Here is a 23,204-nt window from a genome sequence, read left to right as displayed (position 1 = left end):
TAGCAGTTGTTTGCTTTTCACAGAAATTAGTGCTATCACGGAGACAGGGATGAGATTTCAGGATATAGAAATCTGTCAGGTAATAGGGGCATTTTCTTTGAGCTTTTCCATGAAAAAATAGCTTACAGCACCTTTAAGTAACTCAGCTACATTGTTTGTAGCCTACAGCAAGTTTCCTCACAAGACTTAGCAGGGTCTGAAAAAGAGTAGCCCATGTTAATGCAGTCTTTTGTGTACATGTACAGTGGTGGTTTTGTTCATCTACAGACTTCATTGGGCTTTAGGGTGACCCTCAGTGGATCAGCAGAGAATAGTGGTGCTCCAGCGGTCTTTTGTGAAGTCAAGGGAATGAAAGAATGGTTTGTTTGAAGGAGTGCTTCCCTGACGAATGGATACAAGCCAGAAGCTGTGTTGATGGCTAAAGTTCACCTCTAATGAAGCAGCTGTACAGAGGAAACTCCTTCCAGTGTAGATGATCACTCTGAGAGGTTGTGCTTCTGCTGTACTCTGTGGATTACTATATCAATCTTTATTTCAAAGCTCTCTACAATGCTGTCAATCACAGCATTCTGTGGTCAAATATTTTTTGTATAATGGCCGCTAAACTGTATATTGTCCCTAGCAACCAATCTCCTACACTGTACTGGTGTGCTATGCCTTTTGTAGCACTCTGAGGCCTAATTAAATAAATGTAACTCAAGTAAATAATTTTAACTCAAATCAATAGGTCATGTCCATTTAATTACTTGGGGGGGACTGTCAGTTATTCCTTACATCTTTATTTCTGCTGTGCATTAACTGCATTGCCGTTGCTTCAAAACTATTCTGCATTGCTGAGGCTACAAATGCATTATGCTTACATGGAGGTGCATGGAGGGAATTCATTTTCATGTTGCAGTGATGTCTAATGATCTATCTTTCTTCTTTTCTTTCTGTCACAGATGAGATTATGCAGCAGGAGATCAGACCATTGCTTGCTGTTGATATAATTGAACAACTTCATAGGCAGTTTGCTCTTCTTTCAGGTGAGAAATGAATATTCATTACATATTCTAAAAAAAATGGGTTTCATTTGTTTTTTCAAAGGCTGCCCACTTTCCTCCTTAAACTCTGTTTCTGGTTTCTGTGGTACCAGTTAATTGATGTTAATGCTCACAAATCACAAACACACTCCCTGCTCAGAAAATAGCGTCCAATTACCAACCCTTCATTTCCTGAGTTGCTCATTAACTGATAAATGATAATTTTCTTATTCTCTTTGCTCAGTCTGCTTCTAAAATGTCTCATGTTCCCATAATTAAAGGTGCACTCTGTATTTGCCCCTCTTTTAAAAGGTTTTACTGATAAAGAAATTTTGCAACTTATGTATAAAACCATGACCTCTCACATGATATGAAACTCCAGTCATATTAGTAAACTTATAAAAGCTGTTTTATTCTACATGGAGAGGGTCTCCTCGTGGGGGCTGCCATGTTATGATTGCTTGACCAGCCGAATAGTATTTGCTTAATCTCAGTAACCACCCTGTTGTTGGACACATTTACTCATGGATTAAATTATTATTTGCTTACTGTGAGTAGTGAATTTCTACAATGGCATCGGTAACTGAAAACTACTGTGTAAAAACTATTGTGTTTGAATGATGCTGCATCCATGCCCCTAGGTGTCAGTGTAAGTCCAAGACAACATGAACAAAAAATTATTGAGTGCCCCTTTAAACAATAAAGTATGAGAGGATGTGCTTTAATGTAAATATAGTCACAACTCAAGGATGATGTTAGGTACCTAAAAAGAGGTTTGAGGAAAGGAAACTACAGGGGATTCAAGCAACTGAGGTTGCCATAAAATTGCCAAGAATTAAGTAAATATAAAAATTTAAAATGTATAATAATAATTAAAAAAAAATAATAAAAAAATATGTAAAAAGTGTAATAAGAAAAATAACAGGGAAATATTGTAAGATTGTAACAAAATAGTGTAAAATTCATTATATTTTGAAAGGTATAGCAGCATCAGCCTACTTAAAAAAAAAAAACAGGACGTACTTCAAGCAAATGATTTAGGTCATAAATGTTAAACTGACAAAACTAACACCAAAAAAAGTCATTGTTTTTCATAAATAGCTCCATAAGTTTACAACCTTAAGTTTAAGTAAACCTACAACTTTTTGGTTACCAGCCCTGATCTTTAACCAATGTACTATGCCATTATCCTGCTCAATATGTCACAGATATTATATACACTGTGATAGCGGTTTGCAACACCCATGTGAATTTGGCAACAGTAGGTCAAAAGTTCTGCTGCTAAAATCGATCTGTGCTTCCTGAAATTTAAATCACTGCTCCCCCAAACCAGTGGTCAAATCTGGAAGTGTTTTTCAATGTATGGGCACGTGCGAAATGTCCATAGAGTGGCACCAAAAGGAAGGTACATTTTTAGTTTTATTCATATTTTATTAACTCTACTCCCTTACCCAAACCACAACCCCAAAACCTAACCGACAGTGGAGTATAAATATAATACAAATATAATTTAAGAACAAAAAATGCAACTTCTGAATTGTGCTCACCATTGTATATGTAAATGTGATGTTGCTCGCACAAGATGCTATCTGTAGCGCTGGAGGGAATTTTATTTACACTTTGTCATAGTGTGTCCCGGAAAGAGTCAAGGGGAGGTGTTATGAAGGCACAGGATTCACAGGAATAATCCAAAAAGGTGTTTTTATTGTGATCAGTGGTGAAGGTGCTCATATATATATAAAATGCAAAAAAATGGAAAAATATCAGAAAAATTATACATAAAAAAAAAAAAAAAAAAAAAAAAATGCTATGTACAAATACTAATATTCAGGATTAATTTTGTTGACTCCCTACAACAAAGAAAATGCTCAGACCAGCAAAACTTCACTGAGACACTCCGACAGTGTTTTCCCCTCCTCACACATGGTCAAAGGAAGACTGACTTAACTAAGAACATTTTCCCACCTCAATTGAGGGTCTAAACCATTGAATGGGGAGTGAAGGTAAATGAAACCCTTAAATATGCAAAATATACATAACAGGGACAAATTAACCAATAAACAAACATTATCAAAGTAAGAGGAAATCAAGAGCAATACACATACAAATACACATACATTTAAACTACATCTCAAAACTCAAAGGCAACAATAAATGCAATGCTTCCCCCCTACTGGTAAAATTGACTCCCCCTTAGCCTAGAAATGGGGGTTCACTAGGACACCCCCCTCCTAGGAAGAGTCACTGGAAGCAGGAAGAGGTGAGAGAAACAAACAGGTTTAAACAGCGGTTTAAATGTTGAGTTAAATGAATAAATATTTAAGTATATGTCACCAAACATGTCATGTGTGATTAATGGGGAGTTGTAAACTATTGCATGAATTAATGGGATGTAGTGAATTTAGATACCCATAGATAGAATTTGCACCTATCAATGAGCATACACAACTAAATCCAGTGAAATGAGAGTACCTTGATATAACAGCGGTTTTTGAGGGGTACTTGGACCAAAACAAACATGAATAAAGAGCAAAAAAATGTGTGTAACAACGCATAAGCAGTAAATGAAAACATGATTTATGAGTAAATATAAACAGTCCAGATAGCCTGCGCTTTCTGTGTAGCGCAGCTGTGATGACGTCACTGCAGAGCCCGTCATCACACACTTGAATTGATGCAAAAATGTCTGACGGGGGATGTCGCTTGTCAGTAATTCTGCAAAATGGGGATGATTTCTGGGTACATAATCATTCTAAAGCAGCATGTCAATTTCCCATGTGATCATGTTGCCTGAGATTTGTGTCAGCTTAATCTATCTATTTAAGGCATTGAAGTGTCTTGACAAGCACAGTTCTATTTGGTGTTTTAATATATTTCCTATAACCAGCCCATAAACGCACTCACAGCACATCGTGGTCTTTGGTTACGAGGAGGCTGGAGATGTTGTGCAAATCCAATGCAGATTAATGAGAAACAAGCGACTAAAAGTTAAAACTAAAATGTTTTGAATCACAGTACACTAACTATAATAAAAGAACACTTACTCATGCTGTACATCCCAAGAAACCTCAAAATGCCTGCATTCATAAAATATGACTAAACTCTTTCTCCTCTTCTGACTCGCATTTCATCACAAGTGATCACATTTGAAAACATCCAAGCATGAAATGCCTCGAACACAACAGCAAATTTGCCATTATTCCTCCTTTGAAATGTAAAAATTCAAGTGCCCATGACCAAGGTAGTTTGGGGTATGGAATTTGGGAGGGAAACAGCTGAAAATACACCTCTTTGCATTTGCAACTTTGACCGTAGACAGGTTTGTGTACATGTCAGGTTGTTGAAGGTTTGGGGTTAAAACTGACTCAAAAACTTTTGACTATTGCCTGTGGTCTCACATGTGTCAGCAGAGAAGAGTCAGTCATGTCAGGCTGGAGCATGCTGGCATTTTTAAACTTCAAATAACTGAAGTGTCACATATATAAACTCAGCAAAAAAAAGAAATTCCCTTTTTCAGGACACTGTATTTTAAAGATAATTTTGTAAAAATCCAAATAACTTTACAGATCTTTATTGTAAAGGGTTTAAACTATGTTTTCCATGTTTGTTCAATGAACCATAAACAATTAATGAACATGCACCTGTGGTGGGCGGTAGGCAATTAAGGTCACAGTTATAAAAACGTAGGACATTAAAGAGACCTTTCTACTGACTCTGAAAAACAGCATGTAGGCATGAGGACTGCAGATGTGGCCAGGGCAATAAATTGCAATATCTGTACTGTGAGACACCGAAGACAGTGCTACAGGGAGACAGGAAGGACAGCTGATCATCCTCGCAGTGGCAGACCACGTGTAACAACACCTGCACAGGATCGGTACATCCGAATATCACACCTGTGGGACAGGTACAGGATAGCAACAACAACTGCCCGAGTTATACCAGGAACGCACAATCCCTCCATCAGTGCTCAGACTGTCCGCAATGGGCTGAGAGAGGCTGGACTGAGGGCTCGTAGGTCTGTTGTAAGGCAGGTCCTTACCAGACATCACTGGCAACAACGTCACCTATGGGCACAAACCCACCTTCGCTGGACCAGACAGGACTGGCAAAAAGTGCTCTTCACTGACGAGTCTTGGTTTTGTCTCACCAGGGGTGATGGTCGGACTCTCGTTTATCGTCGAAGGAATGAGCGTTACACCGAGGCCTGTACTCTGGAGCGGGATTGATTTGGAGGTGAAGGGTCCTTCATGGTCTGTGGCGGTGTGTAACAGCATCATCGGACTGAGCTTGTTGTCATTGCAGGCAATCTCAATGCTGTGCATTACAGGGAAGACATCCTCCTCCCTCATGTGGTACCCTTCCTACAGGCTCATCCTGACATGACCCTCCAGCATGACAATGCCACCGGCCATACTACTCGTTCTGTGCATGATTTCCTGCAAGACAGGAATGTCAGTGTTCTGCCATGGCCAGCGAAGAGCCTGGATCTCAATCCCATTGAGCACGTCTGGGACATGTTGGATCGGAGGGTGAGGGCAAGGGCCATTCCCCCAGAAATGTCCGGGAACTTGCAGGTGCCTTGGTGGAAGAGTGGGGTAACATCTCACAGCAAGAACTGGCAAATCTGGTGCAGTCCATGAGGAGGAGATGCACTGCAGTACTTAATGCAGTTGGTGGCCACACCAAATACTGACTGTTACTTTTGATTTTGACCCCCCCCCCTTTGTTCAGGGACACATTATTCAATTTTTGTTAGTCACATGTCTGTGAAACTTGTTCAGTTTATGTCTTAGTTGTTAAATTTTTTTATGTTCATACAAATATTTACACATGTTAAGTTTGCTCAAAATAAAATCAGTTGAAAGTGTGAGGATGTTTCTTTTTTTTTTTTTTTTTTTGCTGAGTTTTATAATAATTTAACAGTTTAACTGTAAGTGGGAGGGACAATGACAACTACAGACTCACTGCTCCTTGGAGAGCTTTTCCATTCCTTCCCACTCAAGTCATCAAATCTCCTAAGGCCTGGCCTGCCTCCCTTTCTCCTCACCCACCAAGCAGCCTGCACCAGCCATCAAAACAGCAACTGTTACGTAATTACGGTGAAAAACAATCCCGGCCTACATTGTCAAATCTATTTAGCTGGCTTCTTCTGTCTGAAGTGCTGCTTTCAGCTGAGAAGCACTGTGCAGTTCATTAGTTCTTAGCAAATCACAGGGAAGGATTCCAGCATTGATTACGGCTAGTTAGGCCTTTTTGTTTTTGACAGTGTATTAGCAGGCAGCCACAGACAATTGAACCAATCTGTACCAATTTAAAAGAATCCACTTCAAATGTGTTTTCTTCCCTAGAGAGTAAGAATGCTAGTAGTCAGAAGTGATAGAGGCACCAGTGGATGTCCAGATTTTTTTTGACTGGGTTGGCCCATGTGGGGCATAGACTTATTCAAGGGTGGCATGAAGCGTAAAACAACATACCTGATGATGATAATAATAATTATCATTTTAATAATAATTAGATATGTACATTTTCAGGTATTTTAATAGTCAAATGTTATTTAGTTAAATAATTGATTGTTATTAATCGTTAATTCTGTAAAACACAGAAGATTCCAAATAGCATGCATTTTTAAAATATAATTTTCAGTATATTATTTTATGTATGTAGTGTCTCTTGCAACTGCATAAATGTTACGGACACTGCTAATATGGTTAGTGTCTCTTAAAATTGAACACAATGTAGTTCTGTGCAGTTTTGGAAAGATGAAGCTACAGTTGCATGATGTAATACTATCAAGTAGGCAATTGTTTTATTTTAAGAAAAAAGAAGATATTGCAGATATATCTTAATCTTATCATAGGCCTACACACAGGGCCGTAGCTAATGGGGTGAAAGTTGGTAATGATTTATGGGCCTATAGGTCCAGTGGGGCCCACAACAAATTCTAAACTGTATATAGTCATGGGGCCCAGAATTCTTACGGCCCTGCCTACACAAAGTTTAGTATTTTAGTTTCTCAAAATAGCCGTATCGGGACTGCCAAAGGTAATTTGTTTATTTAATTAAATGTTATTAAAAAAAAAAAGTACTTAATTTACTTAATTTGATATTAATTTTCAAATTTTCTTATTGTTTGTTTGTCCTGTGTTTAGTAATTTTTTTCCAATCAGTTTTATCAGGGACGAACTGCTGAACATTCGGCAGCACATACCGGACAATCTTTTCCCAGTTTTGGACTATTCAGACGTTTTGCTGGACATTTTAGTCAGAGGCGCATCTGTGTTGTTTAAGTGCGCTATGAGACACAGGCGAGGGAAGCAAGCCAGGGCAGTGGTAGCTCAGCGGTTAAGGCTCTGGGTTACTGATCAGAAGGTCGGGGGTTCAAGCCCCAGCACTGCCAAGATGCCACTGTTGGGCCCTTGAGCAAGGCCCTTAACCCTATCTGCTCCAGGGGCGCCGTATCATGGCTGACCCTGCACTCTGACCCCAGCCTAGCTGGGATATGTGAAAAAGAAGAATTTCACCGTATATGTGCAAATGTATAATGTGTGATAAATAAAGAAAATTATTATTATTATTATTAAGCCAGCACACTGGTCAAGCTCCAACAGTGCGGCTTTCGAACAGCGCTTCCAAGTATTCATCTAGTGAATCTCTGCTCTCTTCCTAACAAAACAGATGAACTACATCTCCTCACATGTACAAACAAGGAATTTTCAAACTTATGCTTTACAGAAACCTGGCTGAGTGAAGCTATTCCGGACAGCGCATTACATCTACCGGGCTTTCAGCTGTTCAGAGCAGATCGCATTGCGGAGTTAATGGGGAAAACGAGAGGCTGTGTTCCATGCATTTACATCAATGAAAGTTGGTGTACAGATGTAACAACGTTAAAGAAGATGTGCTGTCCTAATTTGGAAGCACTCTTTATCAACTGTAAGCCTTTCTACTCGCAACAAGAGTTTTCCTCGTTTATTCTGGTGAGTGTTTATATTCCTCCATATGCGAGCATGAATGCAGAGCTGCACCAGCTGGCTGAACACATCACAGACACGGAACAACAATACCCAGACTCACTTATTATTATTCTGAGATTTTGATAAAACTAACCTCACCCGTGAACTGCCAAAATACAGACAGCACATTACATGCCCCACCAGAGACAGAAATACATTGTATCATTGCTACACAGCAATAAAGGATGCATATCGCTCTGTCCCTAGAGCAGCTTTGGGACTCTCTGGTCACTGTCTGGTTCATCTTCTTCCAACCTACTAGCAGAAACTAAAATCAGCTAAACCTGTAGTAATGACTATAAAGAGATGGACCAATGAAGCAGAGCTGGAACTACAAGCCTGTTTTGGCTGCACTGACTGGAGTGTATTTGAGGCTGCAGACACCAATGTGGACGAGCTCACAGATACTGTGATATCATATATCAATTTCTGTGAGGATATGTGCATTCCTACTAAGACAAATTTAACACACAGCAATGACAAACCATGGTTTACAGCAAAACTCAGGCAGCTTCGTCAGCAAAAGAGGATGCTTACAGAAGTGGGGATAAAATCTTGTACAATCAGGCCAGGAACACACTGAATAAGGAAATCAGAGTGGCTAAAAGAAGCTACTCTGATAAGCTGAAAAAACAATTTTCAGCTAATGACCCGCATCAGTGTGGAGAGGCATAAAAGACTTTACTAACTTCAAGACACCATCCCCCAACACTGTAGGGAACCAACAACTGGCTGATGACTTCAGTGTGATTTACTGTAGATTTGAAAGGCCCAGTCTCACACCCCACACCCACTCTTACCCTCACTTCACACAAACATCAACACCTCCTGCAACCCCCCTCCTCCCCCTCCTGCTACTCAACCTGCACTTAAGATCTGTGAAGAGGAGGTGTGCAGTGTCTTCCAGAAACAAAAGACAAGGAAAGCACAGGGCCCAGATGGTTTCACCCACTTGTCTAAAATCCTGTGCTGGCCACCATCTTCACACAGATCTTCAATAGATCACTGGAGCAGTGTGAATTTCCCTGCTGCTTCAAATGCTCCACCATCATTCCTGTCCCAAAGACACCCATAATCACAGTACTTAATGACTACAGACCCATCACTCTGGCGTCTGTGGTCATGAAGTCATTTGAGAGACTGGTTTTGGCCCACCTGAAGGACATCACTGGACCCTTTCTAGATCCCCTTCAATATGCAGTCAGTGTGGGATTGCATCATATCCTGCAACATCTGGACAGACCAGGGACACATGCAAGGATCCTTTTTTTGGACTTCAGTTCGGCTTTCAACACCATCATCCCAGCTATTCTCCGGACTAAATTACACCAACACTCTGTTCCCACGTCTATCTGTCAGTGGATCACCAGCTTTCTGACGGGCAGGCAGTAGCTAGTGCGACAGGGGAAATTCACTTCCAGCACATGTACAATCATCTCTGGTGCCCCCCAGGGATGTGTGCTCTCCCCACTACTCTTCTCCCTGTATACCAATGACTTCACCGCCAAGGACCCTCTGTCAAGCTCCTGAAGTTTTCAGATGACACTACCGTCATCGGCCTCATCCAAGATGATGATGAGTGTGTATACAGAAGGGAGGTTGAACGGCTGGCTCACTGGTGCAGTCAAAACAACATGGAGCTCAACACGCTCAAAAAAGTGGAGATGATAGTGGACTTTAGGAGGAACACCCCAACATTGACCCCACTCACCATTCTAAACAGCAATGTGGCAACAGCGGAGTCATTCAGGTTCCTGGGCACTATCATCTCACACGACCTGAAGTAGGAGACCCACATTGACTCCACCTTCGCCAGCTGAGGAAGTTCCACCTGCCACAGGTGCTGCTGATACAGTTCTACTCAGCAGTCATTGAGCACTTCAATAACTGTCTGGTTTGGTTCAGGTACGAAATTGGACATCAGAAGACTACAAAGGAGTTACCCTACCTCTTCTGCCATACATTCCCTTGCATCTGTATTATCTCTGTCTTGTTGTTGTATTGTTTATGCTCTGGAAGCTTCTGTCACCAAGACAAATTCCTTGTATGTGTAAGCATACATGGCAAGAAAGCTCATTCTGATTCTGATTCTAAATGGATAGTTCACCCAAAAATGAAAATTCTCTCATCATTTACTTACCCTCATGCCATTCCAGATGTGTTTGACTTTCTTTCTTCAAAGTGAAAGTGGAGATTTAGAGTAAAAAAGGACTTAAATGTTTCTCACCCACATCTATCATATCGCTTCTGAAGATATGGACTCAACCACTCGAGTCACATGGAATACTTTTATGATTCCTTTATGTGATTTTTGGAGCTACAAAGGACTGATCACCATTTACTTGCATTTTAAGGACCTACAGAGCTGAAATATTCTTTTAAAAATCTTTGTTTGTGTTCTGCTGAAGGCCTAATAAAAGATTGATAAAAGAAAAATCGATAGGCCTAATAATTTCATTAAATGCAAAACATGATTATGATAAAGAACCTGCCAAAGTTTACAAGGTTCATGGCATTGTATATTTTAAAAATGTTGTTTTAGGCTGATAGTTGTAAACAAGATATCCCTGCATGTTTGACAAACTGCTTATGATGCACACCGATGTTATACACACCCCAAAACATCACATAAGAAAGTGAAGTGTGATTGGTTTAACATATCAGTCAGATATTTTAAATCTGAATGAACGGTTCTTGGTTAGAATATGATGATGAAATATGCGGAAGATTACAGCATTACAGTTTTTGTCTAGTTGGGATGGAATAGAGTACTGGCCTGTTTACTTTAAGCACTGGTGACAGGACGATAATCATAGTGTTTTTTGTCATGTTGTACAGTGTTTACAGTGAATGGAACCGTTGTTTATAGTGAAAAATGGTCCCTCACCTGATTTTGTCAAGCCCGCTTCACAGGTGCACTTCAGTGTCTTGCAGATGTGACGTGCAGTGCAATCAACTGTGCACGTTCAAGCCATATTTAATTTCGGATGACTGTACGCAGTGTTTCCTCCTAGTCCACTCGATTAACTTACTGTGTCCAAAATCGCCCCCATCCACTATATAGTGCACTATTTCAGGTGTTGGACATGTTGTAGTAGCGTCCAAATTCTGAGTGAACTATTTGTTCCCTACATTCGTTCACTCAATCTTACCCTCAATGCACTCTGATTTTGAATGTACACTCGATGATGGTTTATTGCCCATAATCCACCAGCGGGGTGAACTGACATGCTGGTGTCATGAGAAATCGAATCCCCCCTGAAAATCGGGTCTCCCTCTGACGTCACATCAATCCCATTGGCCGAGGGACCTATTAATGGGTACTATATGCACTGCCTGAGTAGAAATCATTTAAAATAATTTTATGATGTATCTCGATATAACTTTGTAAATATGACATTTAATGACTTTTAAACCATAAGTTACACATAATTGTATATAACTGAAGGTATAGATAGTTAAATTAAAGATTTGTCGTTGTTTGTGTTTTTCAGTTAGCCTAGACTTCAATGACATGCTATTACGATAATATGATAGGTTTTTGCTAAGGCATTACAAACGGTTACCCCCATGGGGACTCAATTTACCGGGCGGACTCAATTTATCATGACACCGGGACAGGAAGCGCGTGCGGGAGAGAGACGGCAGTTTACAGCTTCCTTCATTCCTGCAATGTTTTATTTCATGCTGACTGTATTGTTTTACTCTTTGAAAAAATTATTAAAATAACAAGAAAATATAGTGAGCCAAAAGCATACAGATACATTTTAAAATGTATTATTTATTTATATAGCTAGATGATGTTATGATGTGGAGTTTTATTTTGCCATTAAGCTAAACAATTCTTTCTTCACTAAATACTTCACTGAGGTGATATTATTGTAAATCAGGAGACTGCACGCAGTGACAATGATAGTTTAGTGGATGATTTAAATATTTGGTTTTACATGTAGGTTATGATAACTTCAGTGCTGTTTTATGGTCACATGAGTGTGCTATGTTCCCATGGTTTTCTCATCTCAGCACCCAGAAACCCTACCCTGGTAGGATCGGAGTTTAAAAATATTATAACATAATAAATAAATAACAATAATGTATGCATATTATTAAACGTATGTAGTTTTAATTAAATCATTATTAAAATGTATAAAAACAAACAGAATGAAGATTTATTGTATTAATTCAACTTTATAAATTGAGTGCATAGATGACAATAAGCATATTCAATATATTATCAAGATCAGTGCAACATATTATAAGGATTTTGTGTCAGTCATTTTTTTTGTTCTGAAGAAAATGTGAGTGGTGCTTGCTCATGCAAAAGTTGCTAGATGGCAGATCGTTGCTATACAGTTGCTAGACTGTTCTGGAGTGCGTTTTCCAAAACTATCGTTAGCCAAATATGGTCACAAGTTCCATCATTACCAACATAGTTCAACGATTTGGTGTTTCCCGAAACCGTAATTCCAACGAACATTCGCAAACTGCGTCGTAAAGTTGTATAGTTGGAACTACAGCAATCCACCTGTGGTTAGAAGCATAGTAACTTGATAGTTTGCGTCGTCGACGTCATTGATTTCGCCACAGCTGGGGTGATGTTCTATTCAGACTTATAACCCCTATGTCCTATTGCTTTCATATACTTCACTATCCACTTTGAGTGCTTTGTGGTGTTCAAATATCACGTAATTTACATTTTAAGTTATTCCTATTGGAAATTCTGTTTAAACGATCTTCCAGCGTGACTGTCACAATTGTTCTCCCTTCGAAGTGCCTTCCGAAGGCATTATTTATGCCATTAGGAACGCAGGATTGGCTTCCTTTCTGCGTAGTAAAGGTGATTTATTTTATTATTTACAAGCGAATATCTTTGTTACAACATTCCCAAAGAGAAATTTCACATATGGCAATATATGTAAAACATAATATGTATGTTTGTGATTTTCACTGATATAAAAAGTTATCTGTGCTGTACATATATTCAACATATCTGCAGTGTTTTGAGTGTAGTGTCAGAAAAGCGCTATGTAAGTGTAAAATTAATTCATTCACATCTCAAAATATTACACTTTCATATATGTAAAACGTTATTTCCCAAATCACAGTATAATAATATAGCCAATATGCCCAAATAAATGAACAATTGTAGAAATATGTGCATGGCCATATATCTGATTTCTGTATGGGATTACATGTCTGTGTAAGTGGTTTTGGGTTTATTGTGTCATGTTCACAGGTAGAATAGAATAGAATATGGAATATTCTGAATAGGCTTTGTTATAGAAAATGAATTTACAGTATGCTTCTTGTTTGCAGCAGTCTTTCAATGAATGTTTGCTGTGGGGAAAAACAGACCAATGTAGGCAATTACACAAAATGTTTATTAACATAAGTTATGTCAGTCAGATTAAATATTAGAAAATACAGTAACCAATTCTTTTTTATATATATATATATATAATTTGTTGTATTCTGAATTAAATGTTCTCTGACTTCTGCTCCTGCATGATGCATTCTGCCTTGATGTGGGTTCAGAGGATCATCATCATCAGCAGCATCATCTTTGTCATCATCAGCACCAGCACAAACCCCCTCTTCCTCCTCAGAAAGTTGAAAATTTTCCCCGACTGCAATGTTGTTGAGAATTGCAGTAGCCACTACAACAGCACAGGTTTTGGAGCGATTCAGCTTCAGGCCGCCACTGGACTTGTTGATGCAGTGAAAACTTTGTTTCCACACTCCTATAGCCCTCTCTACTATAGAGCATGTCCTTCCATGGGCTAATTGAACCTTTCCTCTGCAATGGTTGCTGGATGCTGCACAAGTGTCATGAGGTATGGGTGAAGAGGATATTCACTGTCTCCCAGCAGCCATCTGTCACCAAATTGCTGAATTGTCCCACTTTAAAGAGTCATGTGTGCTTCCAGGCCATTTTGCCACAATGTCAGTGAAGACCCCCAGGTTATCACACACCACTTGAACATTAATGGCTGGATAGCCCTTCCTGCAAATGTACAAGGGCTCATTCTCCACAGGACTTGCCACTGGGATAAGGGTGCCATCAATGACGCCAATCACGCTGGGGATGTTGGCAATATTATAGAACTGTTGATTGGCCAGCTGGATTTTTTGAGGAGGAAGTCAGCATGGTGTTCATAAGCTATAACAGCAAAGGTGTTACTACCGTCACAGCCTTGCTGACCGAAGACTTGCTGAGCCACAGGCCATCACCAAACACCTCCATAAAAATTCCCACAGCATAATTACACAATGCAGCTAAGAACTGCATTGCTGGACTTAAGGCATAGTTTCTTCTTCTCTCAAGGATCTTGGTCCTTGGAAGCAGGAATATTCTTATGATGTCGTAATCGGATAGAGAGTTAAGCGAAGTTAACATTGTCCTTTGTAGGCATTTATTTACATTGCCTTAGTTCTGTGTCACCTTCTGTGCTCAAGCTGTAGAATACTTTGTAAAGCTGCCATTGTTGAGCATTTGAAACATGCATACTGTTTTTATTTGCAGGGTCAGTAGTACACCTGCTACTGATGTACTGAGGGATGGATAGAAACACCTTGGTGGCTAATAATCATTCTAAATTATAGCTAATCATGAGTGGTTCATCAGAGATTTGTGACAGTAATAGGGCTCAATTTAATTTGATTATCACGTTTCTCATATTGTAATTCTATTAATCTGTTAATGGGTTTTTGTTTTTAAAATCGGCTGTTTTCATGCTATTTTTTCATAGTTTTCATGCTGTGGCTTGGGAGAAATGAGAAGTAAGCCTCTGTTGAGAATTGTCTGAAGATTTAAATAAAGTATATACAGGTGCATCTCAATAAATTAGAATGTCGTGGAAAAGTTCATTTATTTCAGTAATTCAACTCAAATTGTGAAACTTGTGTATTAAATAAATTAAATGCACACAGACTGAAGTAGTTTAAGTCTTTGGTTCTTTTAATTGTGACGATTTTGGCTCACATTTAACAAAAACCCTCCAATTCACTATCTCAAAAAATTAGAATACATCATAAGACCAATAAAAAAAACATTTTTAGTGAATTGTTGGCCTTCTGGAAAGTATGTTCATTTACTGTATATGTACTCAATACTTGGTAGAGGCTCCTTTTGCTTTAATTACTGCCTCAATTCGGCGTGGCATGGAGGTGATCAGTTTGTGGCACTGCCGAGGTGGTATGGAAGCCCAGGTTTCTTTGACAGTGGCCTTCAGCTCATCTGCATTTTTTGGTCTCTTGTTTCTCATTTTCCTCTTGACAATACCTCATATATTCTCTATGGGGTTCAGGTCTGGTGAGTTTGCCGGCCAGTCAAGCACACCAACACCATGGTCATTTAACCAACTTTTGGTGCTTTTGGCAGTGTGGGCAGGTGCCAAATCCTGCTGGAAAATGAAATCAGCATCTTTAAAAAGCTGGTCAGCAGAAGGAAGCATGAAGTGCTCCAAAATTTCTTGGTAAACGGGTGCAGTGACTTTGGTTTTCAAAAAACACAATGGACCAACACCAGCAGATGACATTGCACCCCAAATCATCACAGACTGTGGAAACTTAACACTGGACTTCAAGCAACTTGGGCTATGAGCTTCTCCACCCTTCCTCCAGACTCTAGGATCTTGGTTTCCAAATGAAATACAAAACTTGCTCTCTTCTGAAAAGAGGACTTTGGACCACTGGGCAACAGTCCAGTTCTTCTTCGCCCAGGTAAGACGCCTCTGACGTTGTCTGTGGTTCAGGAGTGGCTTAACAAGAGGAATACAACAACTGTAGCCAAATCCCTTGACATGTCTGTGTGTGGTGGCTCTTGATGCCTTGACCCCAGCCTCAGTCCATTCCTTGTGAAGTTCACCCAAATTCTTGAATCGATTTTGCTTGACAATCATAAGGCTGCGGTTCTCTCGGTTGGTTGTGCATCTTTTTCTTCCACACTTTTGCCTTCCACTCAACTTTCTGTTAACATGCTTGGATATAGCACTCTGTGAACAGCCAGCTTCTTTGGCAATGAATGTTTGTGGCTTACCCTCCTTGTGAAGTGTGTCAATGATTGTCTTCTGGACAACTGTCAGATCAGCAGTCTTCCCCATGATTGTGTAGCCTAGTGAACCAAACTGAGAGACCATTTTGAAGGCTCAGGAAACCTTTGCAGGTGTTTTGAGTTGATTAGCTGATTGGCATGTCACCATATTCTAATTTTTTGAGATAGTGAATTGGTGGGTTTTTGTTAAATGTGAGCCAAAATCATCACAATTAAAAGAACCAAAGACTTAAACTACTTCAGTCTGTGAGCATTGAATTTATTTAATACACGAGTTTCACAATTTGAGTTGAATTACTGAAATAAATGAACTTTTCCACGACATTCTAATTTATTGAGATGCACCTGTATATATATATATATATATATATATATATATATATATATATATATATATATATATATATATATATATTATCATTATATTATCATTATATTGTGTATTGAGAAAAACTTTACATAGTAAACTTTAGTTACTTGACTGTTGTAGTGTATGTGATGGTGGGTTACCACTGCAAAACAATAAGGGTTTATATTTCATTCCATATTATTCATAATCATGCTTATTTAATATATTAATTACATTATTCTGGTATGATAATGAAGGGATGACAGGGATTCATGGTAGACATGGTTCACACAATAATTGCTTACATTTTGATCTGAAATCTGCTACTGTGATGCATCAAGTCACAAGTATCACATTTATGTGCTTATTTCCACATCTAAACTACTGGATGAATGCCATGTGTATTAGAAAAGCACTAACACAAAACACGTTGCAAAATGACAGAGTATTTTTGTTCATCAAATGGGATATTTTATTTTGTATTTAAATTCAGATGGTGAAGGGTTTTAACTTCCCTAATCCCTGTTTGCCAGACCCAGTCTGTATCTTTCACTCCATATATATTTAATTCTATATTTCCCATTGTGTCAAGAATAAAAGTGGTGTGAAGACAGTATGTCAAAGAATTCAAAATCCTCGGGCTCTGGAGACATTAAAAGACACTTACGTGCTCAAGCTGGTACCCCTTACAAGGCCACAGACCAGGGACTCAATTTGGCCAGTGAGGTGAAAGAGATTCAGTGTCAACTGTTGAACATGACGGCAGTGCTGACGAAGGTCATTGCTGATTTGGAGGATCTTGCTGTAATATGTCGATCGATCACTGCCATGGAGACGAAATTCACTGAGTTGGTTACAAGAGTGGGGGACGTCAAGAAAAGGATTGATTATCTGGAGTCATCAGAGAGGGAATTAGCTGCTAACACGCTAGAGACCAAGACAGACTTGGAGCACGTTTGGGAAAAGTTGGAAAGCCTTGAGAATCGTAACCGGCGAAACAATGTCCGAATTGTTGGAATTCCTGAGGATGAAGAAGGCCGAGATATGGTGAAATTCCAAGACGAGCTCTTCCCGAGTCTGCTCGACATAATAGGCCATAAGCTGGAAATCAAGTGAGCTCACAGAGTTCCGGTTCGGAGATCCACTGAGGGAGACAGGCCCCGATCAATTCTAATCAAATTTCTGAGATCATCTGATAAAGATCTTGTGTTATGCGAGGCGAGAAGTAAAGGAAGGCTTTCTTGGAAGAACCACAGCATTTTCTTGTTCCCAGACTTTGCGAATTTGACGAGAGAAACATGATCGATTCAAGGAATGCAAGAAACTTTTACATCAATGGAAACTGATGTTTGCACTGATGTTCCCTGCCAAATTGAGTATAGATACTAAGGATGGCCGCAAAATATTTACATGCCCACAGCAAGCGATGTCCTTCATAAAGTCAATGAAATGAGTGGGTCATTGTGTGATGCTCTCGATGTAGCCGAGAGGGCCTGACTCACTGAAAATTCTCTTGACTGTCCGAGGAAGCTGAGCGCCTTTTTTGTTTCTTTTTGTGGTGGTTCTGCCTAGCGGCTGGAGTTTGTTTTGTGGAATAACACTCCTTCAGGGCAGTTTGTGGATGAATCTGCACGTTCTTTGTGCTTATACCTCCTATTGGATGGAGTTTGTTTTGTGGAATATTTCTTGCAAATCATTAGAGTGATTTGTTACACTCAGGTAACAGCCGAATTTGCCGGCTCACTGAACATTCGTTTGACTGCCCAAGGAAACTGAATGGCTTTTTTTTTTTTTTTTTTTTGTGCTGGTTCCGCTAGCGGATGGAGCTTGTTTTGTGGAGGAACACAACTTACAGTTACAGTTATGTGGATGAATCTACACATTATTTGTGCTTATTCCGCCTATTGGCTGGAGTTTGTTTTATAGATTATTTTCTGTTGTGTAATTCTGTCTCACAAAATTTGTATAGAAGCACTGTACTTGAGCAATCCGACGGCAAAGTTGTTGTGGGGACTGTTTGAGTTTAGAGGGATGGACGATAGTTGGCGCTGACGTGCACAAGGTTAATCAGACGTTTTTTTTTCTTTTTCTTTTTTTTTTTTTGTTCTGGGGGATGTTAGGGGGTTGATTGTTGCACCAATGTTGGAATGTGGTCTTTATAATTTATTTTTGACACACAATCTATTTTTTCTCATATATCAAAATGTCAGATGTTAATATGAGTGGACTGTCTCTCTCCATGTGGAATGTGAATGGGTTGGGGCACCCCATAAAAAGAAGGAAGGTTATTTATTTTCATAAACGTAAGAAATATGATATAGTGTTTCTTCAAGAAACACATCTTTCCCTGCAGGAAGCTGAACAATTTGGGAAGAAATGGGGTGGACATGTTTTCTTTAGTGCTGGCTCAAGTAAGAGCAGGGGAGTCATTACATTGATAAGTAAACATCTACAATTCAAATGTCTCAAACAGATTAAAGATAAATTAGGAAGAGTCATTATTGTTTTAGCAGAAATTCAGGGGCAAATGTTGCTTTTGGCTAATATTTACGCAGCTAACGCTGATGATCAGGGCTTTTTATAGATCTTGTAGGGATGTTGCAATCCGTTGGCACCCGTCATGATATAATATTGGGAGGAGGCTTTAATCTATTGATGGACTCAGTGCAACACTGACACTTCACAGGATGTGTAAAAATCTTGGTCTTACAGATATTTGGTGACTTTTGAACCCATCTGGTTGGGACTATACATTTTTTTCATCAGTCCATAAGATTTATTCTAGAATAGATTTTTTTTATTATATATATTTATATCTATGTCCCTAATTTCATCTGTTGTGGATTGCTCAATTGGAAACATCTGGGCAGTCTTAGTGGTGAGTTTAGAGGTGTTGCCAGATATGGAGGAAATCATATAGTTGGCGCTTTAAAGTATTGCTTTTGCAAAATTCTAAATTCCAACAAACGTTAAAGGCCAAAATCAATGTTTATATGGAGATCAACTGGCTCTCAGTATCCTCTGTGGGCGTGGCTTGGGAGGCACTTAAAGCGGTCCTTAGGGGTCGGATCATACTGTATGCTTCATTCATCAAAAAATCCAAAGCACGAGAACTCGTGGAGTTGGAAGGGAATATTAAAAGTGCTGAGGCAGAGCTGAAGTTCCGAATGTCGTCCGATGGCCTCAGAGAATTGACACAATTGAAATACAGATATAACACTATTTTGTTGTGGAAGGTGGAGTTTTGGCTATTCAGGGCAAGACAGTCATACTTTGAGTCAGGTGACAAAGCAGGAAAACTCTGGATAGATATATAAAGCAGAGAGAGTTTATCATTTTTCTACTATTCCCTCAGTGAAATCTGCTGGTGGTGAAATATTTACCTTGGCTATTGATATTAATAATGCTTTTAAGATGTTCTATCTTGATCACTATAGCTCCACATCTTCATCTACTGATGAAGATATTAGAAATTTTGTGGAACCATTAGAACTCCCTAAACTGACGGCTGAGTCAGTATGCTTCTGGTTAACTGATTAAGTAAAGTTATGACATCTCTTACTACTTATTCCGGGCTGCAGCTCTTCTGATAACATTAGGCGTTTCATCAATATCATGTGGTCAGTGGTGAATGATCATACTCGGGTTAATACCCATTAATGGCCGGAGTGTGGCCCAAACAGGGCATTAAGTATTTGGTCATTTTATTCCCAGCAAATATGTCAATTTGTATGAGTTAATTTTGACCCCTTAAAAAGGTTTTCGAGCGATGTGGGCAGGTGGGCTTCATTACATTTATCTATGATTGGGAAGGTTAATGTTATTAAAATGAATTGTATTCCAAAATTTAACTACCTGCTACAATCTCTCCCTGTAGATGTCCCCCTCTCTTATTTCAAGCAATTTGATAGCATAACAAAGTCCTTCATTTGGAATGGAAAGCGTCCTAGATTACATTTGACAAGTTACATAGGCCGATTGACAAAGGTGGGCTACCTGCTGGTCAGAGTGGATTGTGAGGGGGGTTACTACACTCGGTGACCTACTGTATATGAGAGTGGAGTTTTGAGATCTTTTGAAAATTTGGTTCAACATTTTGGGATTCCCAGATCTCAGTTCTATAGGTATTTACAGCTGTGCCACCTGCTCTGTATTGTTTTTGGGAGTAGCACACCACCCCCCAAAGATACTCTGGGAAAGGTGATTACTGCTTTTGGAAAAGGTCATGAAGCATCAGTGTATTACTCCCTGCTAATTCAGAGTCTGGGGGACGGAGCTTTGACTTCTATCAAGAGATTATGGGAGAAAGATTTAAAATTGGTATTGGAGGAAGAAGTGTGGGCTAGGATTCTAAAAAAATGTCAAGTCTGTATCTAGAGATGCAAGGGTTCGCCTTATGCAATTCAAGATTTTACACAGATTCTATTGCACCCCCTCTAGATTGTATAGGCTTGGTCTTAAAGACACACCCACCTGCTGGCGATGCCAATCAGAAGATGGGGACACAACCCATGTTTTTTGGGGGTGTATTAAGATCCAAGAATTTTGGTTGAAGGTTCAGAGTTTTATATGTGACGTTTTGGGCACTCAAAGTTCATTCTGCCCCAGACTCTGTATTTTGGGCTATGGGGCGCTCATAAATCTGGGGGATAGACACATAAAATATTGAGTTCTGACCAGTATTATGATTTGCATGCAAATTATTTTAAGGACATGGAAGTCGGATGGAGTGCCCTCATTTCTGTAGTGGTGTGCGGAGATGGGGAGGGTGGCTGCTTTCGAGGAGATGTCAATCAGAAGGCTGGGGGTTCAGAATTTGTTTGATAGAAAGTGGGGCATTTACTTAGTGTTTTGGGGGACTCTCGTGGAGGGGCTGTGGAGAGAGATGTTTAGTTTTAATTATATATGATTATTACATTTTCTTTTATTTCTTTTATTTTTTTTTTTCTTCTATTTTTTCTTCTTTTTTTTTTCTGTGTGTGTGTGTGTGTATTCTATTTGTGACCACAGGGGTGTTCGTTGGGGGTCAGGGTGAGGTTGGTGATTGGGGAAGGGTACTGGGGGGGTTAAATGTTAAATGTTGATTCAATGTATATATGTTGTGTTTTTTATTTGTTATATGTCTATGAATCAATAAAAATGTTAACTGAAAAAAAATAATAAAAGTGGTGTTCTTATTGGTTTTTGAAGAGTGCGCATATGTATGTGCTCAGGTGCAGTAAAGTGAGGTAAGAGGGAAATCCCACTATTGCAGCTCAATGCTGCGACATGTCGCAATGAAAAGAAACACACGAGCAACAGAGGGGAATGTGAAAATAAAGCGAAACAACGGAGAACAGAAAATAACAGAAGTAGTCCACAGATGCCATGTTTGTTATTTACAGCAGCGTCGCGGGGAAATAACGTTGCTGTGGAGCTACTTACTGACCAAACCGCTTGTATACTGTAGTAAAGAGTACACCACTTACAAAGTGCATATAAACGTAAATGTCTCTTTCGTGTCTTAAGCAGTTTTTACACAATAATGTCTTTCTGTCCATGTAAATGAGCTGTTAAAATTTGATATCCATTCGATCTCTGCAGAAGTTATTACTCCACCCCCTGCGTAACGGCATTAACGACACCTCCACATTGTTGAACCATGGATATGCAACATAGTTACTAGGGTTTCGGGAAACAGCAGTGACTAGCTAGTTAGTTTCTCTAACAATGCATCATACTATGGTGGTTCAGCAGTAAGTTACGTTGTTGTACGGGAAATGCACCCCTGGGTGGTTGCAAGGATATTGCTAGGTGGTTTCTAGGGTGTTCTGGGTGGTTGCTAGGTGGTTGCTCATTGGCCTAGTCAAAAAAGCCCACCCCTAAGTTTCTATATTGCAGAAAACAACCCTTAAGTTTGACTTAAGGGTCTTTATAGGTAAAACATCATAATCTCCTATACAATTTCCCTTAAATATTTTTTTTTTACTTAAGTATTAACTTAAGTGTTGCATAAAGCCCTTAACTTCCATTTTCCTAAGTAAACCTTAAGGGTAGTAAAACTTCACCTTAAGTGTTGGCTAAGCATTACAAGGTTTCTAAAAAAGGAGAAATGGCAAAGTTTATAGAACCATTTGAAGAGTAAAGCATACCGATGCAAATTTGTCACAATAGGGAGAGCTCTTTAGACCACCTTAGCGATAATAAAAAAGTGCTGGGTTACTATGGGGAATTGCTAACATGATGAAAGGCAATCTAATATCACATCTAACACCTCAAATTCACCTCACTACTCAAGGTGTCTTCCTGAAGTGGACACTCACCAGCCATAAAAGCAGAATCCTACATTAATTGCTCTGTATGATAAACTCAAGACATTTTTTGATTCACACAGAAAAAAAAATTGTACACATAAAAACTGTTTAAATATATTAATTTTGAGGATTGTACCTGAGAAATGTGAAAAATTCAAATCTGCCCGTTTAACGATTAATGAATTAATGAATTTTAAAAATGTGTATTTCATTTGGAATTATCCGTCAGTGTTTGGAGAATTATGTTAATGCTTATTGCTTCTGGTGTGACTCAAAGTTTCAGGCATTGACAGCTTTTGGGGGGTTTATTGTTGTAACATTCATTTTCCAGTAATCTTTTAAGCCACTTGAAGTTAATAATACATCCTCTAACAGCACATATTCCTCAAGAGCCTCCGATGATCGGCATCACCAGTAACATTTGTCTAGCTCTAGCGTACAATAACAACAACTAAGCGGAAGTGCAGAGAT

At 39.2% G+C, this 23,204-nt stretch overlaps 1 protein-coding gene across 7 annotated transcripts in view; it reads left to right on the top strand.

Moving 5' to 3' along the window:
• mcf2l2 (MCF.2 cell line derived transforming sequence-like 2) overlaps nt 1-23,204 on the top strand; it is a 105,301-nt gene that overhangs the window by 19,906 nt on the left and 62,191 nt on the right. For all 7 annotated transcript variants that reach the window (XR_007894701.1, XM_051672116.1, XM_051672118.1 and 4 more), the window contains exon 2: nt 942-1,025. Coding sequence is in view for 6 of the 7 variants with exons in the window: in XM_051672116.1 (XP_051528076.1) it covers nt 942-1,025 (84 nt within the window). In the remaining variant the exon portion in view is untranslated. The remainder of the gene's footprint in view (nt 1-941; nt 1,026-23,204) is intronic.

The sequence above is a fragment of the Myxocyprinus asiaticus genome, chromosome 35 (assembly GCF_019703515.2).
Source record: "Myxocyprinus asiaticus isolate MX2 ecotype Aquarium Trade chromosome 35, UBuf_Myxa_2, whole genome shotgun sequence".
NCBI classification, from domain to species: domain Eukaryota; kingdom Metazoa; phylum Chordata; class Actinopteri; order Cypriniformes; family Catostomidae; genus Myxocyprinus; species Myxocyprinus asiaticus.
The sequence above is the reverse complement of the archived record's forward strand: the minus strand, read 5'-3'. Positions and strand labels throughout refer to the sequence as shown.